General features: G+C 40.3%; 1 protein-coding gene across 1 annotated transcript in view; it reads left to right on the plus strand.

Moving 5' to 3' along the window:
- Nucleotides 1-20,285, plus strand: part of LOC140730332 (ALK tyrosine kinase receptor-like) — a 1,251,709-nt gene that overhangs the window by 398,520 nt on the left and 832,904 nt on the right. Inside the window, exon 3 of the mRNA XM_073050601.1 lies at nucleotides 2,489-2,644. Coding sequence (XP_072906702.1) covers nucleotides 2,489-2,644 — 156 coding nt within the window. The remainder of the gene's footprint in view (nucleotides 1-2,488; nucleotides 2,645-20,285) is intronic.

Here is a 20,285-nt window from a genome sequence, read left to right on the forward strand (position 1 = left end):
AGGTCCTTCTGCAGCTGTACAGGGCCCTGGTGAGACCCCACCTGGAGTATTGTGTGCAGTTTTGGTCTCCAAATTTGAGGAAGGACATTCTTGCTATTGAGGGAGTACAGCGTAGGTTCACAAGGTTAATTCCCGGAATGGCGGGACTGTCATATGTTGAAAGATTGGAGCAACTGGACTTGTATACACTGGAATTTAGAAGGATGAGAGGGGATCTGATTGAAACATATAAGATTATTAAGGGATTGGACACGCTGGAGGCAGGAAGCATGTTCCCGCTGATGGGTGAGTCCAGAACTAGAGGCCACAGTTTAAGAATAAGGGGTAGGTCATTTAGAACAGAGATGCGGAAAAACTTTTTCACCCAGAGAGTGGTGGATATGTGGAATGCTCTGCCCCAGAAGGCAATGGAGGCCAAGTCTCTGGATGCATTCAAGAGAGAGTTAGATAGAGATCTTATAGATAGTGGGGTCAAGGGATATGGGGAGAGGGCAGGAACAGGGTACTGATTGTGTATGATCAGCCATGATCACAGTGAATGGCGGTGCTGGCAAGAAGGGCCGAATGGCCTACTCCTGCACCTACTGTCTATTGTCTAGTCTCTCAAACTTTCTAACGATATTGTTACAGTCCAGAGGACAGTTAGACATATAACACACAAGGGTAAAGTTGTTCTTTTATTTAAGAAGTCCAGTAAGGATAAGCCAGGTAACAACAGGCCAGTAAATTTTATGTCAGCAATACGAAAATCATTGGAGAAAATTCTAAACAGCTGGATTTATGCAGATTTAGAAAGGCATTTACTGCTCACAGATAGTCAGCATGGTTTGGTGTGGGCAAACCCCCAGTCTCACTAATTTGATTGATATTTTTGAGGAAGTTACAAATGGGTTCGATGAAGGCAGAGCAGCAGATGTGGTCAAGGTGCCACATCGTATGATGATCCAAAATATTGAGGTCTGTGGGATCCAATGGGAACTGACTGATTGGATTCAGGTTTTTTTTTTGATATTGATAAGAAGCAGAAGGTGCTTTCTGGAAGAAGGTTTAACTGATTAACTGATGTCCTACATGGATCATTGTTTGGACTCTTGTTTGTGATGTACATTATCATCTTGGATGTGAATGTAGAAAGTATAATGAGTGAGTTTGCAGACTGCAAATGCTGGAATCTGGAGCAACACACGTAAAGTAGGAAGAACTCAGCGAATTAAGCATCATATATAGGGGGAGTTTAACCAATCTCATAGAGTTTTTTGAAGGAAGTTAGCAGGAAAGCTGATGAACGAAAGGCAGTGGATGTGGTCTAAGGCCTTTGACAAGGTCCCACTTGGGAGTTTGGTTGGGAGGGCTCAGTAAGCCAGTAGCAGGCAAAAACAATGGGCCTGTCTTTCAGGGCAGTCTGACTTGTGAATCTTGGACAGAAGATCTGCCCTTTTCGCTTGTAGATGGGAACAGTGGTTGGGATTGGTATGGAGAGAGTGGAGTGCAGTTAGTTTCGAGACTGAATTGGATGGGTGAGGAGAGTGGAGAAGTCAAGAAGAGTAGAGTAGTCAAGTTATTTGATGTCCTGTTGGTATTTTGAAATTAAAAGGTTCAGAGGGGTCAAAGAGACAAAATACAGAGAAGGTGCCCAAGAGGAGGAATGAGAATTGAGGCGGGTGTCTGGGTCATCAGTGGTAGGGAATCCTTGCCAACAAAATAGGTGCAGAAGTGGAGATGACGAATGAAGTGCTCAGTGATATGGTAGGCATGGAACTCATTGATATATGAATACAATGATACAAATATGAGACCTCTACTGAGATCAAGCTGCCCTGCCTCTGAAAAGGCCATTTTAGGGAGGATGCTGAAGATGTGGTAGGGATTGGAACTGGAGTCAGGATCAGAGGAGGCCATTGAACTGACGGTTCAAGAGAGGTGAGATACTGAGAAGTGGGGGGAGGATGAAGGGTAGTGGAGAGCTTCAAGTTCTTAGGAGGGGACATCATCTATAGCCTGTTCTGGTCCAATCACATTGATGACAGCATGTCACTTAGTTCTTTATTTCTTCCTGAACTTCAACTCATTGTCATTTGCCATAGGGCTTACTATGGTGATGGCATCTGCAAACCTATAGATGGAGTCAGAGTAAAATCTGGCCAAGCGTTCATGGGTAGGGGGCTGAGGGTGTGGCCTTGTTGGGCATCATTGTTGAGAATAATAATGATGGAGGTGTTGCTGTCTATCTTTACTGATTACGATCTGTAGGTTGAGAAGTCCAGGGTCCAGTTGCAAAGGAAGGTGTTGAGTCCCTTGTCTAGGAGTTGGGAGATGAGTTTACTTGGAATTATGGTATTAAAGGTGAGGCTGTTGTCAAAAAACAATAAGCATCTTCACTGTTACTGTAAAAAGTCTTTGCTGATGTTCTTCTGTTTTTGAAAATTCCTATTTGCAGTGTTATTTTGCCCTGTACAATGATGCATGTGTAAATATTCTGTCATTTCAGAGTTCTACTGTGATTTTGAGACAGAGTGCGAGTTGGAGTATTCCTCTGATGGTGACAATGGATTGGCAGGTTGGGTGACTTTGACACCTCGTGATCTCACCCTGATCACTGATACTGCTGTACCAGATCACGATTACTCGGAGAAGTCAAGTGAAGGTAAGGGCATCCTTGGCAGGATGATATAGTCCAATAGGGAGAACTTCAAATGCTTCAATTTATTGAAATATACAGATTATTACATAAAGAGAATGCGCAAAAGCTAATGAAAATAGAGTTCTAGTTGTTTCAACTCTTTCAAAAAGATTTGGCTTTGATAAAATGCTTCTTGATCTTTATTGAACTTTCTGATTTTGGTTGAAGCTATTGCAAGGTAATTAAATCAAGAGGTGTCCTGGTGGTTCTTCTAGTAAGCCGCTGTAATTTTGACGTAGCAATGTACTTGTGATGGAAGCTCTCAATAATGCTTCACACTGTTACACCAGAGCAAGCTGTATTTGAGTGTTTTTTTTTTGTTATCTTAGCAGCCATATGTTGTGCCAAGGAGTGGCAAAAAAAATCAGCAGTTACTGCCTGGTCTGCTCAACCAACATTTTTGGAGAGGCAACAAAGATTACAGGGAAACAGTAAGTTGACTTAGTTAGAAAGTTCACGTTAAAAGTAAAAAGCAGTAAAATTACACACATTACATTAGCTGTCCTAACAAGATGGCCAAAGTAAGACCCACAGCTGGATCTAACTCTTCTGACGAAGCAGGCTCTACAATCGACTGATATTTCGAGTTTGTGGCATATGTGTGAATAATTTTAATTCAAAAAGTTTGTAAGTCACTTAAATAAAATTATATCTTTAATACTCCTAAGAGTGGGCAGGGTTGGGGGGGGGGGGGTTGTGGTTGTGAGGTAGTGGGAGTGGAATGTGTTGTTCCCACAGTCAATATTTTTTATTCTTTTTTGGTGGGGAGTGGTATCGAAGCATAACTAGAACATTTTTATTACCATCACTTATTTTCCCTGGAGAAGGTTGTGGTGAACAGCCTTTTTGAACCATTGCAGTCTCTCAGATGAAAGTGTTCCCAAAGTGTTGGGCAGGGAACTGCAGGATTTAGATCCAGTGATGATGTTCGACTGGCGATATTCACTATTTCTATTCAGGATGGAATATGGAAGGGAATCATCTCGCCCTTTTTGGTGGTTAACATCATGTTTTTGGAAGTTACAGTCAGAGCAGCCTAGGCGAGCAACTGCAGTGTTTTTTTTTGTTGATGACACACGCTCCAGTCGTTGGGTGCTGGTGGAGGCGGGAAGAAATGTTTAAAGTAGCAGGTGGAGTGTCATTGAATAGCGTTGCTTTGTCCTGGTTGTGTCAAGACTCTTTGAGACTCAGCCAGGCAGTTCTGGAGAATTCCGTCACACCCCTGACTTGTGCATTGTCGACGGCTGTTAACATTTGTGCAGGTGAGCAACTTGCCATAGAATAACCCATCTATGACCTCCTCCTGAAGTCCAGGTATTTATACGGTTAGCCTAGTTGAAACTCTGGTCAGTGATGACCAGGAGTTGATAGCGGGGAACTCCAGTGAAGGCAGTGCCATTCAAGAAGAGAAAGGAAACCCAGCGCTGTCTAATAGATGCGTGTTCTTTAATCACACTGGCCAAAAATAACGAAGGAAGGACAGTCTTGGTGTTTGGCCAAGTTCACAATTTACATTACTTAGAAGGGTTGGTAGCCAGAGATGAGGTTATTACACCCTTCTTATCTGTGGTTATCCCTGGTACTCCTATAATGTATAATCATAGAGCCTTAGAGATATGCAACGTAATAATAGTTGTGCTTTGGCCCAACTTATCCATGCTGACTCAGGTGTCCACCACCAACCCCATCCTCCCACCCTTCCAGTCTTCCTTTTAGAAATAATAAGGGCATGAACTTGAGAGAGCCAGCCCTCAGCTCTCCCTGTGATTTACTATTCTGAGTTCTGGATGGAATGACATCAGGTGATCAGCAGATTTTCTTCACCATCATGTGTAATTGATGTTTTGTGTGAACCTACTGCCTGTGAGGTAGCTACAGGATTTTTAATTGTACCTGTACCCCACCGGCCTTATGCACATAGCAATGCACATAGAACATTACAGCACAGTACAGGCTCTTCAGCCCATGATATTGCCCAACTTTTTAACGTACTCTAAACTCCGTCTAACACTTCCCTCCTACATAGACCTCCATTTTTTTTATTTAAAGAGTTTCTTAAATGCCCATAATGTATCTGTCTCTACAAACATCCCTGACAGGGCAAAATCTGAGCTGATTTTCTTATTCTGTGCATCAGCTAACATTATTGTTATCAAATTCTTGCACTGAGCATGTGAGCACATGTACATATGCCTTCGGTGTAAGGAGAAAGTCCTGGGTTCCTGGAGAACCCAGACTAAGATTAGCTTTTAAAGCAACAATGTATGTAAGGATAGACTATATTGATTGTGTTCTTTCTGTGCTCTTGCTGAAATCAGCCCTTGCAGAACTTAACTTTTGTTGACAACTTATTTTCACATTATTGGTCAAAACTGCCTGTTCTCTCATTTGTACTTAGCCTGCATGATTGGTGATTACAGCTGTTACAGGAGGATTACAGATGCTAATCAGCATTCCTTCTCCCTTGTACCTATGTACTCATGCCACGGATGCTGCAAATCCAGCCTGCATACTTCTCACTAATTATCTTTCCAACTTCAGATAACCCCACTGGCCATTTATCTCTCTCAATAATAGAAAATGCTTCCTACTCTCTCTGCTCAGATTTTATTACACAGTTCTGAATGTTGGGGTAATTCTTACTGTGTCAACTTGCTGCAACAGATTTATTCTCATGCCCCAGAATAAAATTTGAGTGATAATGATAACTTATTATTTTACTTCCCAAGCCCACCAGTTAGATGAACTACTGCTGTCTAATCCCATTTGTACTGCTGGACAGCTCCGTTATACATAATCTGCCCACACTTTTCAATTCCAACTCCTGACTGCAACCCCTCCAACCAACATACTCTACTAAAGCTATTCACCAAATAATATTAAAAAAAATGAACCATCTGTGCATTTATTCACACACACAGCCAATGCAACAATTTGACAATTTAATTTTGCTTTATCTTAATGAGAAACACCGTACTGGATGAAAGCGATAGGAATGAGAAGCATTACTATTAAGATAAGTGGATCTTTGTGTGCATATCTCTGTTCTTTGTCCATACTTGCTCTTTCATGCTCGCTATCATGTGGATATCATCCTAATATGGGTTCAACTGCATTAATTTATCCCAATGTGGTAAAAAGTAAAACTGGGATGTTTTAACAGTTGGTAATTTTGCTAGCGTTATTTTGGATAGAGGCACTGACTGCTTTTCTTAATATGAGTTCTTTCTTGCTATTTCATGGGAACAAATTGCTGTGTAATGACTTTGTTGGTTTCATATAGTGGTTGTGCCTCCTTGAAGGGAGTTACCAAGGTTCCCTCAGATCTGCCATCAAGATAAGCACTGATAATGAAGTGGAGTTGGGCAGATGAAGGCTGTCACAAATAAAAATTCCTTATATGATTAGAGCCTAATTCTGCTGGTAGCTCCTTTCTCTCCTGTGCAAGGAGTGCAGACTTGCCCATTACTCAGTGAAATGGTATTTGTTTATTGGAAGCTTTGTTTACGCATAACCACTACAATTTCTTTTTTAAGTGCATCAATGAAAGGAATTTGAGCCTTTCAATACTCTTAAGTTTCAAGGCATTCTATCTAGTCTCCACTTACCTACTTGTCAATTAATTTCTCCATTTCCGAGAACAGCCAACTGAGAGGTCAAGGTATGCAGTGGCAATTATTTAGGGTGGACCGTTAAAAGCTTTGTATGCAAAGTAAGTTTTCAGTATTTAAAAATGAGTACTTAACAGACTCTTACAGCCTCAAGACATTCCTCATCTATTGGCACTTACTGCAGGGTCCATATTCTCATGCAGCAGAATTTGGCAAACTACCCAGCAGAATTCTCATGGTCCTAAATGCAAATAAATTATGCACACTGCCAAGTGGCAGCTGGTGTGAAGTCATTGCTATAGTTTGGTCATTTTTGAAAACTTCCAGCTTGCCTTTTGCATGGTAGCTGTTGACCCAATTACGCAAAGAATTATTTAAGAAAAGAACACTCAGTTATTATTGCTGCCTTACATTTTCTTGGCAAATCCCAAAGTGTTTCATAGCCAATAGATTGAACAGTCACCACTGTTAGTCCACCTCAACGCTGCACAGAACTCAGTTAGATAAAGGATAGTACTTCTATTTTTGGTGTTGTCTGAGCAAGTTGAGTTGGCTCGGGCACTGAGAAAATTCCTATGCTTTCTTGAACACTATCTTACATTAAACTACATCATGAGTACTTTGCTGATGTGGCAGGTTTGATTGTGTATTCACTCTCTGAATGATTCTGGGAACCAATGCTTTCTATCCCATAGCCAGCACTCAGCCAAGTTGACACTTCCTTGGTCAGTAAATGGATTAGAAATCACAAAATTGTAACAAATACAAATTAATTTTGAAAAGTAATTTTTTAAAAAATGACAAGATTACTTTAAGTAAGTATGGAGAAAACTCAGCAGCTTTATGAAGGTTGTGATTAGCGGCATCCTAATTGGCATCTGGAAGGGAATCTCCATAGGCATTCTTCTTTGTCCTTCTTAGTAAACTCTGCATGTCTTGACATCTCTGCACACCTCTACTTCCATTTAAATATACCACTCCGGATTTAATTACTATACCTTTGACAACTAAAATTTATGTTTATGCCCTAAATTCAAGAATTTCCTTCTTTAAAAGAAAGTGTGAAGGCAATAACAAACCGTGCATTTTACTAAACATGGAATTGCAGGTCTCACAGGATCCAACCCTGAACAATTGGGTACATCAAGACTTGTTATCTGTGAATATAAAACTGCATGCAGTGGGATGGTGTAAGAATAATGATGTTACCACATTGTAAAACAATGTAATGTAAGATGGGAGCTGAGGACAGAGATGGTAGGGGGGAGATGAGCAAAAAAACACTGTGTAGCCAAGAAAATTACTCATGTTGTGTTGTAGTGATTACGTTCTGCAATCAAAAGCAAGGATCCAGAAGAAACTATTGCCAGTTCATACAATGGCAAAAAATATCTTGAAGAAACTTAAGAATGGAAGTTGAAAATGTAGCTTGCATGGTTCACATTGAGCCAAGGGGTATAGAGGAGGAAGAGGCAGAAACTCGATGAAGGGGAGATTGGGTACTATAATCTAAATTAAAAACAAGTCATTAAGGGTGGCTATTTATACGTTACATCTAAATGGCACAATGATAGGCACCAGATATGATACAAAAACATAAGACTTCATATTGTGTGTTGAGGACCTCAGCTCCTGACTACAAGACCACAAGGCACCAGTCAGGAGTCACAGAGTCATACAGCAAGGAAAGAGGCCCCTTATTCAACTGATTCATGCCAGCCAAGATTCCTAACTAATATGGTCCCATTTTCCTGTTTGGATCATGTGTCTGATGCACCATCAATAACTCTCGGAGATGGGAGGCAAACGATAGGCTTTTATTAGCTGCAAGAGACCACCACACAACAGCCTGGAGACTGAGGGAGGAGCAGTGCCTCAAATCGCCTTTATACAGGGGTCTGTGGGAGGAGCCACAGGAGCAGTCAGCAGAGGGACGTGTCCAGACAGGTATATGTAGTTCACCACAGTGTCACTATACCTTTCCTATCCAAGCATATTTTAAATATTGTTAGTATACCTGCCAAATCCACTTCTTCTGGTAGCTCATTCCATATACTGACCACCCTGCTGAAAAGGTCACCCCACAGATTCTATTAAATTTCTCCTTTCTCACCTTAAAATTATGACCTTCAATTCTTGATTACTCAACCCCAGGAAATAAGAATGTTTGCATTGACCCATCTATGCCCCTCATAATTTCATACATCCCATTCTTTTATGTTCCAATGTAAACAGTCCCAACCTGCTCACCCTTTCTCTTTAGCTCAGTTCCTCAAGTCCCAGCAACATCCCTGTAAATCTCCTTTTCATGCTTTCCAGCTTACTGGCGTCGTTACTATATCCTGGTGACCGGAGCAGAACAACATATTCTAAATGTGACTTCACCAATGTCATTGTACACCTGCAAAATAACATCATAACTTATAACTTATATTCACAGTCTGATGAAGGTCAACATACCAAAGCCTTCTTAACCACCCTGCCTATCTGCAATGCCATTTTCAGGGAACCATGTGCTGCTCTTAGGTGTCTGGGGCCCTACTGATCACTGTGTATTTTTGTCTCAACACTTCATAATTATCTGAATTAAACCTTATTTTCCATTCTCATCCCATTTGCCCAGCAAATGATCAAGATCTCTCTGTAAATCCTGATAAGTATCTTTACTGTCCACAACACTCACTATTTTAGCCATCAGGAATACTTTCCTTGCAGCTGGATTAGTGCAGCTTCAGCAACACACTGGAAGCCTAACAGCATTCAGAGCAAAGCAGCTTGCTTAATTTTGTGCTCATTCAACGCTCTTAACATTAATCTCGCCCGTCACCAGCACATCATGAATACATCATGTGGCCTCTTTGCAGCAACTTATCAAGAGTCCTTCAAAAGTACCTCCTGCTCTTACATCATTCAACATCTAGAAGGATATACGTGGAAATATCAGCACCTGCAGTTTCCCTTTATTTGGAAACAAATTCCGATCTGGAAATATATCATCTTTCCCCCAGCATTAGAGATCCCTGCTTCACAGCACTGATGGTCTGCTTTCTCCAGAAGGACAGTTAAAGAAAATGACCCCCACTACTTATTGAAGGGAAATTAGACAAAGTAATTAATACTGACCTTACTATCATTGTCTATACCCCATAATAGAAGAAAAAAGTTATGCATTTTCTGAAGAAAGGAACAGAGGCATTATTAAATATAGAAAATCATTAGAAAATGGAACTGGGCCAGAGGTCTGGCTGGCATCAAATCTGATTACCATATTTAAAAGTAGATTGAAGAAGTCAAGGGAACTATAGACCAATTAGCTTAATGTCGGTAGTAGAGAAGATAACAAAATTCTTTCTCTGAGGCCTAATAGAAGAACGTCTTGAAGCTAAAAATATAATAAAGACTAGTCAGCACAGATTTCAAAATTAAGTTCTATGAAAAAGGGTAGGAAAGGGTAATGCAATAATTTATTTGATTTTTCAAAGGTTTTTAGAAATAATAAACTTGTGGCTAAGGTCAGAGTTTGTAGAGTTAGAGACAAATAGTAAAATAGAGACCAAACTGACTGCAAAACATGGATGCAAAGGAAGGGGAACCATTTAAGTTGGTATAAGTTAGAAATTGGTGTTTTACAAGGACTAGAACTGCCATTGTAATGTTTGCTATTTACTTAAGTTATTAAGATTCATAAATCACATCAGATTGGAGGACACAGGGAAGCAAAATTTAGCCTGTAGAATGGGAGTATACTTGGGAAATAGTTAAGTGTGAATTGGTAGACTGAAAAAGTAAGGAAATCATGCTTATCTCGACTAATTGTGAAATGATCTGAATGCACAGATGCAACATAGCAAAACAGAAAACAATGATGAGGTTAATAAGTGTATAAAGCCAAAAACACACTCAAATTCATTACTAAATAGATACAATTAAAATACAGAGAAGGAGAAGCCTTTGTTTAAAGCACAATCTCATCTCTGTTATAAGAAGGTTCTGGAAGATTTACAAAGATGGAGAATTATACCTATCACAAGTGAATAACTGGATAACTAAAATCCATAATTGAAAGATAACCATTAATAAATGCAGAAGGGGCGCGTCAATGTGAGCATTGGCAATGACTGAACCCAAGTGCAGAGGAACGGCAGTCTCCCGTGAGGAGATGGGAACAAGAGGTTACGTATTGGAATACCCACATTGCTGGCACTAGAAAGCAACACAGGGAGCCAAATCATTCTCAACACAAGGACCCCGTGATGAGTGCTAAACAGCGGTCCACATTAAATGATCATAGAACGTGGAAAACCTGTGAAAGCATAAGGGGGCTCAACAACTCTTATTTGTAGTTATGACAACAATTGGTAAATAAAGGTGCTCGAGAGACCTAATAAGTAGCCTAATGTTCTATGGCTTGCTGCAGAGACCAACAGTGTTTATAACAGTGAAGTTCCCAGGGGGTGGTTAGTACATGGAACATACTCCCATAACTAGCAACATAGGCATTGAGGAGATCTGCATTAGGCAGAATCAAGCAAGAAGTCTTGGAATTTTATATTAATGTCATGAGATGAAGAAGGGTTTCAGAGCTCTCGTGTGGACTTGTTGGCTTGTTTTGTGCTGTTAATATGAAGTAATTTTCTGCTTTAAACCATCTGCATTTTCTATTTTTTCTTTCCCCAGAAACCCACCTCATTGACTAAGCTTTTAATCATCTCTGCAATACTGCCAGTGATTCAATGTCATGTTTAGTTTGATATTGAAACTTGGAAAGCATTTTAAGATGTTTTTTTTTTAATTCACAGTGCTCCATATCGTGTATGTAGGTTGCTGTTGTTGCTACTGATCTAATGGCAAACCAGACATGCTGGGTGAGGTCTTTCTAAATGATGCAGTGCAGACTATAATATAGAGAAATGGTTTAACATCTGTAATTTATCAAAAGGCTTATTCAAGGAAAAAGACCACAGGACTCCCAATAGGTAGGAGGAAAAGTCGGAGCTTGAGTTACAATAGATCATTGTGGCATATCACCCACTGGAAGATTTGTAAGCTGGGGAGACCTGCTCTAACATTTCTAAAAGAAGATCACTATTAATGATAATTTAAACACTTTCTATACCGGATTGAGAGAGGGGTAGTTTTTATCTTTTAATATTAAAGGCATGAGAAATTTGGAAGGAACATGAGGATATATTTGCTATAACTCTACAATCTTCTATTTTTATCAAATGGAACTTTAAGAAGGTAAACAAGATAAATAAGTCACATTTATATGAAGAAGCGATCAATAGAATTTACCAACCAAATTATAGCACCCAAAGGCATTACTAAGAATTAATGCATTATCAATTTTTCCAACCACAATATACTACAAAGTTACTTTAGCATTAAAATGCAATAAATTATTTATCAAGGACTGTGCTGTAAGATGTAGACTGCTACAGTTATTCTTTGATTTATGAAAGGAATGTATTCCTGCAAAATGTTTCATTCAGTGAAATTTCATGAATCAGAACAACGGAACAAAATGCATTTCAGGTATTTTTGTATAATATATTCCCACATTCAGAAAGAGATAGAGTTTTCATTACAGCAAAAATAGTAAATCATAAGCCTGTGAATTAAATAGTCAAGGGCATTATAGTGAAAATATGTAACTTGAACATTTATAAATCAAGGGCCTCTGTCGGTCAGAGTTGACCATGGATATTGCATTCTAGCTATCTAGGTATGTGAGCCTGGGCAGTACGATATGAAGAACGAGCAGTTGTCCATGGAGCAAGCTCCCCTCTCCATGCATCTGATAAATCCAAAGGAACATCAAAGACTGATACAGTTTGGTACCAGCAGCATCAGATGAGTTGCCAGTCAGCATTGAACTCAAAGTAGAAGTGCCTTAGGGACTCCAGCTCCGGATTTTTCCCTCTAGGTTTACTTTCAAAGCCTTCCTCATGAGCGGGTATGGCCACAAGTCAGCGGAGGATTGAGATCAGAGTTTTCCAACCATGGCTGATGAGCTCCATCTGCCTGAAACAACTGGTTTTAAGGCTTCGATAACCTGCCTTTGCCCGTTCTCCTGTCAGTAGATATGGTTCTGTTGGGTTTAGTAGCTAAGCCACATGCGAAGGCCTGGAGCTGGACTTGGTTGTCAGAGGCTATTTGAGTTGCACACCACTGGGAGTATTTAATAGGTAGTGGGAGCCTGTCCCCATTATCACCCTGGCTATAACAACCTTTTATATTGTTTCAAAACTATTCAATGAATAAAAATTCCTTTATAAATCAAGGAATTAATAGTCATTGAATAGCTTTGAAGCCATTATTTTTAAAGTTGGGCTTAGATATGAATTGGGTGATACAGAATCGAAATTCTGAAAGTGTGCCTTGTCGTACTAACTGTATTATACCTACTAGTAGCAACACACTAGTCATTATCATTGCTTTTGAATGTGTAAACTCAAGTAGATTCATGTGTTTCAATATTCTAATTCAGCGCAAAAGTAATTTTTAAAGAATCCCTATCTCAAAATATATGTGAATGTATTGTTCTAAATCATGTACAAGTCAGCATTCTGGTAGATCTCATACCCAATCAGTAAAATGGGATTAAAAAAAGAAATTATGGAAATATTCAGCAAGTCAGGCATTATCTGTGCAAAGGCAAACTAGATTAGTGTCTCAAATTAATGATTTTCAGCAAAACTTTTATCTTGTGCTGGGTAGTAGGCCATGTAGAGGTCCTGGGAGCAGTAGAGAAAATAGATAACTATAAGAATAAATATCATTCTTCGAAGGCAAGTATGTTACATACTAAATGCACTATAAGTGCTTTATATTCAGTAGGAGGGAACAATGCATTGTCATTGTCATAGATTGCTATTGTCAATGATACCATTAGAATCATAGAGTTGCACAGCACAAAATGAGTTCCTTAACCCACCATGTTCATGCTGGTTCTTTCCCAATCTATGCTAATCTCATTTGCCCACATTGTGTCTGTATCTTTTAAGTCTTGCCTGCTTAAGGGCCTATCTAAATGTCTCTTAAATTTAGTGATTGTATCTGACTCCACCATTTTTTTTTGGTAGCAAGCACCAAATATCGATTACTCTCCATGTGGAAAATCTTTCAAGAATGTAACTTTTAGGAGCAGTGTTAGGCCATTTGGCCCATCGAGTCTTTCCTGCCATTTCATCATGGCTGATCCATTTCCCTATCAGCCCCAATCTCCTGCCTTCTCTCCTTATCTTTTCATGCTCTGACTAATCAAGAATCTATCAATCTCTGCCATTAATATACCCAATGACTAGGCCCCCACAGCCCCCTATGGCAATGAAATCCACAGATTCACCACTCTCTGGCTAAAGAAATTCTTCCTCATCTCCATTCTAAAAGGACTCCCTTTATTCAGAGACTGTGTCTCTGCTCTTTTCCGTCAAATCTCATTTAGAACTCCTTCCTCTCACTTAACTCAATACTCACTTGCTTTTGATATGCCTGCCGTGGGAAATAGAATCTATCTATGCCTCTTATAATTTTATTTACCTCTATCAAGCTACCCTTCACCCTCCCTAGCTCTGTGGAAAACAAGCCCAGTCTTTCCAATAAATGCTCATAACTGAATTTTTTTCAATTCCCGTCCCATCCTTCTCTGCACTCCCTCAAGCACATCTAGAATCTTACTTATAATCTGGCAACCAGAATTGTACATAATAATTCAAGGGCCGTCTCACCAGTGCTTTGAAAATTTGCAACATAATGACTCAACGTTTATATTCTGTGCTGATACCTATAAAGGCAAGCATTCATATGTGTTCTTCATCACCCATCAATCTGCATTGCCACTTTCATGGAACTATGGACTTAAACCTCAAGTTTCCTCTACTCATTAACATTTCTTAGCATCCTACCATTTACCTTAAATGTCCAACTCTTTTTTGTCTTCCCAAAATGCATCGCCTCATGATGGTCAAGAAAAATTTCCATTTGCTAATGCTCTGTCCAATTTTCTATCTGATCTATATCCTGCTGTAGCTTTCAATAATCTTCTTCGCTATCCACCTACACACAGACCTCTGTGTCATCTGCAGATATACTAATCATACTTCTTACGTTCACATTCAAATTGTTACTATATGAAAGGAACAAGGGCCCTGTGGACTGGGTTGACCCATTGTTTCTGTTTGGGCCTAACCCACTAAACTTGTGTTCTCATGCCTCGACCCCATTCTCTTTCCCTTGGTTCAGTCGCTTCCCATCAACCTCTGTGTCACTTCTCATGCTCTTGATCTCCTCACTAACTTTCAATTCTGTGGCCCTGGCCACCTCATTTTCACCATGGAGGTCCAGTCCCTGTACAGTTCAAACCCCATCAAGAGGGCCTTAAAGCTCTTCACTTCTTTCTCAACCAGTTCTCCTCTACCACCACACCTCTTGTCTGGCAGAACTGGTCCTCACCCTCAACAACTTTTCCTTTTGCTCCTCTCACTTTCTCCAGACTCGGGGGGTAACTACAGGCACCTGCGTGGGCCCCAGCTATGCCTTCCTTTTTGTTGGCTATGTGGAATTGCTGCTACATTACCAGCATTGCTGCTGCTTCATGTGTCCATACTGATCTCGTTAATTTCATCAACTTTCCCTCCAACTTCCATCTTGCCCTTAAATTCACTTAGTCCATTTCTGCAACCTCCCTCCATTTTCTCAATCTCTCTGTCTTCATCTCTGGAAGCAAATTGCCATTTGACATCTTTTATAAACCTAGCGATTTCCGTGATTATCTGAACTATACCTCTTTCCTCCCTGTCCCTATAAAAATGCTATTCCCTGTTCTCAGTCCCTTCTTCTCCACCGCATCTGTTCCCAGGATGAGGTTTTCCATTCCAGGACATCAGAGACACCTTCCTTCTTCAAAGAATCGGGTTTCCCCTTCTCCATTCACCATATCTCCTCAATTCCATGAATGTCTGCACTCATCCCATCTTCCCACCGCATTAACAGTAATAGAGCTCCTCTTGTCCTTACCTACACTCCATGAGCCTCTGAATCCAACACTTCATTTTCCACAATTGCTAATATCTCCAGTGGAATCCTACCACCAAATATACCTTTACCTTCCCCACCAATCTGATTTCTGCAGAAATCACTCCCTCTGTGATTCCCTTGTCAATTTGTCCCTTCCCACAAATCTCCCTTAACCCTGCAACTGGCTAACATAATACACCTGCCCCTTCACCTCCTCTGTCACCTCCATTCAAAGCCCCAAACAGTCCTTTCCAGGTGAGGCAACACTTCACCTGTGAATCTGCTGGGGTCTTCTTATGTTTCCAGTGCTTCCGATGTGGCCTCCTCTACAATGGTGAGACCTGCCCACTGGAAGTGGAATTCCTGATGGCCCAACATTTTAATTCCAATTCCCATTCCTGTTCTGACATGTTGGTCCATGGCCTCCTTTTGTGCCACGATGAAGCCACATTCAGGTTGGAGGAGCGACTTTATATTCCATCTGGATAGCTTCCAACTTTGATGGTATGAATATCGATTTTTCCTTCTGGTAAAAATAAAATTCCTTCTCATTCTATTCCACATTCCGGCCTCTTACCTCATCTCACCGGTCTAACATGTTCACCTGTGTCCCCTCCTCTTTCCCTTTCTCATATGGTCCATTCTCCTCTCCTATCTGGTTCTTCCTCTCCAGCCCTTTATCTTTCCTACCCACATGCCTTCAATTATCACCTTCTAGTTATCCTCTTCCCCTCACCCCAACTTTTTATTCTGCCTTCTTCCCCCTTCCTTTCCAGTCCTGAAGGAAGGCCTTGACCTGAAATGTTTAATCATTTCCATAGTGTTGTCTAACCTGCTGAGTTCCTCCAGCATTTTGTGTCCATAAGACCATAAGACATAAGAGCAGAATTAGGCCAGCTGTCCCATCAAGTCTGCTCTACCATTAAATCATGGCTGATCCTTTTTTATCTATCTCCTGTTCAACCCCAGTTTCTAGCCTTCTCCCCATAACCTTTGATGCCATGTCCAATCAACAACCTATCAATCTTTGCCTTAAGTACGCTCAATGACCTGGCCTCCACAGCTACATGTGGCAACAAATTCCACAAATTCACCACCCCTTGGCTAAAGAAATTTCACCACATCTCAGTTTTGAAAGGGCGCCTCTCTATCCTGAGGCTATGCCCTCTTGTCTTAGACTCCCCCGTCATGGGAAGCATCGTTTCTACATATACTCTGTCTAGCCCTTCCAACATTCGAAAGGTTTCAATAAGATCCCCATTCATCCTTCTGAATTCCAACAAGTACAGACCCAGAGCATCAAATGTTCCTCGTATGATAACCCTTTAATTCCCGCAGTATACAAATGGACAAAGACTTCAAATCAGAAACTCACCCTTCCACCATTACTCTGCCACCTGTCACCAAGCCAATTTGGCACCCAATTAGACAGATCACCTGGGATCCCATGTAGATTCTAGGCCAACCAACATGCAAGAGCTTAAGAAATGTCTTACTAAAGTCCATTTAGTCAAGGCTAACCACCCACCTTTATCAATCTTCAAAGTCAAAGTTGATTTTATTTTCACATGCACAAGTACATGTATGTTGAGAAGTAACAGAAGTTTACTTGCACTATCCTACAGGCCCATAGCATCTGATACACAACACAGAAGAAAATCATATTGAGTATAAATTATATAAAATTTTACAGGAAAGAACACAATTAGAATGACAAAAATCAACAAGTCCACTCTGGTGCAAAGTGATTGAAGTAGTGATTAGCGTTGTGTAAGTTGTTTCAAAAAGGGAATGGTTGAAGGGAAGTAGCTGTTCTTGAACTTGTTGACATGGGACTCTAGGTTTCTGTACACCATATCTCACACACAAAATGCTGGAGGAACTGAACAAGTCATGGATGGGATACACAGTTGGCATTTCGGGTTGAAACCCTTCATCAGGGAATAATCCTGAGACTAGGATCCTCAAAGTTATTCTTTATAACCTTCCGCCTAACACCTGACTTCATCCACCTTTCTACTTATATTATGTTGTTTATTTTTTTCTGAAGTCGTTGGAACACTTAATCAGAATTGTTAATGAATATCAAGCTAAGAAATATCTATCTGTTAGGAAAAATGTTAGAGTACTTAAGCTCCTAAGATTGTTCAGAACTTCACGTCCTGTCTCCAATGATTGTCATTTAACATAAGTGGTAATTCAGCAAGATGTTACAAATGCACAGCACATGAGAAAGCACTGAACTAACACTGAGAAAATGAATTAGTGCTTGATGCCAATAAAGAGGCAGTGCTGAGCAATTGTCATTTGATCACAGTTCAGCATGTCACATTCTGCCTATGCTCTGTGTACACAGCCTCTGATAATGTCCTATAATATGTAGGATCATTAATCTTCGTTATTTATAGTTATCATCATGAAACTGTTGGTAAGGTCCAGTGTAGTGAAAGGTCACACATTATGTATGCAGAAAAAGATGAGAAATTTTACATTCAGTGAAACAAAATGGGAATTTTGTGGTAATATTGGCCAGAAATTCATCATCAAGCAGTGTTCTGAAAGCTTATCCAAGCGTTCATTATTTATTTTTGGGATCTGGGTGTCGTTAACAAAAGTCATTCTTAATTGTCATTCAGACTATGGCCTTCTTGAACTACAACTTTCCTACTGGTGAACGAACTTTCAAGCTTTTGTTGGGTATGGAGTACCAGGACCTAGATACGGTGGTAATAAATCAATGGTCCTGTTTTTCCATATGCTGTATCAGGGTGGTGCGTAGATCACATGTGGAGAGGAACATGAATGTTGTTGTGTTCCCATGTGCTTGCTGCTTTTGTCCTCTAGATATTGTTAGAGTACCCTAAATTAGTAATTGCTAGATGAGTTCAAAGTTCAAAGTAGATTTTATTTTTCAGAATACATATATGTCACCACATACAACTCTGAGATTCATTTTCCTGAGAGCATACTCAGCAAATCTATAAAATAGTAATTATAACAAGATCAATGAAAGATCAACTAGAGTGCAGAAGACAACAAGTGGTGCAGATGCAGATATAAATAAATAGCAATAAATAATGAGAACTTGATATAACAAGATAAAGAATCATTTTGTTCAAGAGCCTGATGGTTGAGGGGTAGTAACTGTCCTTAAACCTGGTGGTGTGAGTCCTGGGGCTCTTGTATCTTCTACCTGATGGCAGCAGTGAGAAAAGAGCACGGCAGATGGAGCTTAATCTGGGCAAATATGAGGCATTGCACTTAGGGAAGTCAAAGGTAAAGGAAAAGAGCACAGTTAATGGCAAGATCCTTACTAGGATTGATGCACAGAGGGATCTTGAGGTCCCAGTGTGTAGATCCCTGAAAGTGACTGCACAAGTTGATAGGGTCATAAAGAAGGCATATGCCATCCTTGCCTCATTACTCATGGCATTGAATTGAATTGCCAGGAATTTATGTAGCAGTGGTTTGGTTCAGCTGTACCTTGCATTTAGTTCTGTTCACCCCATTATAAGAATGGCGTGGAGGCTTTGGAAAGGGTACAGAAGAGGCTTACCAGGACACTGCCTGGATGGTGAGTATCAGCTAAAAGAGATCGGCCAAACTTGGATGATTTTCTCCAGAGCATGTTGAAGGCTGAGGGTTGACCTGCCAGGAATATATATAATAATGAGATATATAAATAGGATAGTTAACAGAGTTTTTTTTCCCCCTAGGATGGAAATGTTAAATAGTAGATAGCATGCATTTAAGGTGAGAGGGGAAAAATGTCAAAGGAGACAGGCAGGGCAAGTTTTTTTCACCGAGAGTGGTTGCTACCTGGACTGCAATGCCAGGGGTGTTGGTGGAGCAGATATGATTGAAGTATTTAAGAGGGTCGTCAAATGCCGTATGAAAATGTATAAATTGCATGGATCTGGACCATATACAGGCAGACGGGATTACTGTAATTAGGCATCATTATCTTAATTTTAGCACAGCATTGTGGATTGAAGGGCCTGTTCCTAAAAGATAGAACAGTACAGCACAGGAACAGGTCCTTCAGCCCAGAATATCATAGCAAACCAATTAAATTCTTAATCAAATGGCCAACTAAATTAATCTCTTTTGATGACCCTACCCTTCCATTTTCCTCACATTCATGTGCCTATATAAACATCTCTTAGAAGTTTCTAATGTTCCTGCCTCTCCCATCACCCCAGGCAGCATATTCCAGGCACCCGCCACTCTCTGTGTAAAAATCATGCTCCTCACATCTCCTTTGAAATTACTCCCTCTGTTTACCTCTGATGTTGTTAGCATCGTTTTCCTGGCCGAGTCTGCCTGTTGTTGATGAACATCCTCACTCGGCCTGAGCATTGGAATAGCTTTCTCTAGTGTGAGATTTGCGTAAACTGAAATCTTTGACAACTTGGTGTCTAGTAGCCTGAAATCAATCCTGTCTCTAATGAGCTCATCTCTCAGATTTCCATATGCACAGTTGTCTGACAGGACATACAATTCTGTGATGAAGTCATTAACACTTTCATCCGGCTCCTGTTTTCTGGAGTTGAACTTTGCTCACTGATAGATTGCTTTCTTGTGAAATATTCTTTGAGCTTGCTCTGTTCTGACTTGTACTCCTTTTTCTGAGTATCTGACAGTTCTAATCCACCCATGATATCATCTGCTTTGTCACCCATGAAGTATATCAGTGTGTTTACTTGATGCTGTTCTGAAGCCTGCGAGAGGCGGCTTGCAACCCTAAATCACTCGAAGCATTTGCGCCATCTCTCAAAGTCCCCTGGTTTAGAGAAATCAAATGTCTCAGGGGGTTTTATTAGGTAAGCAGATGTAGGTACCCCAGGTGTTTGCTCCATTTTCCTGTTGGTTTATCTATTTATTATTTATTTGGACTACAGAAGTCTTCTTTTCTCACCCTGAGAGTTTGACTGACTCTTCTGACTTCTCGACTGTGTTTGTGTCTCTGTGCACTT

Source organism: Hemitrygon akajei, chromosome 7 (genome assembly GCF_048418815.1).
Source record: "Hemitrygon akajei chromosome 7, sHemAka1.3, whole genome shotgun sequence".
Taxonomy (NCBI): domain Eukaryota; kingdom Metazoa; phylum Chordata; class Chondrichthyes; order Myliobatiformes; family Dasyatidae; genus Hemitrygon; species Hemitrygon akajei.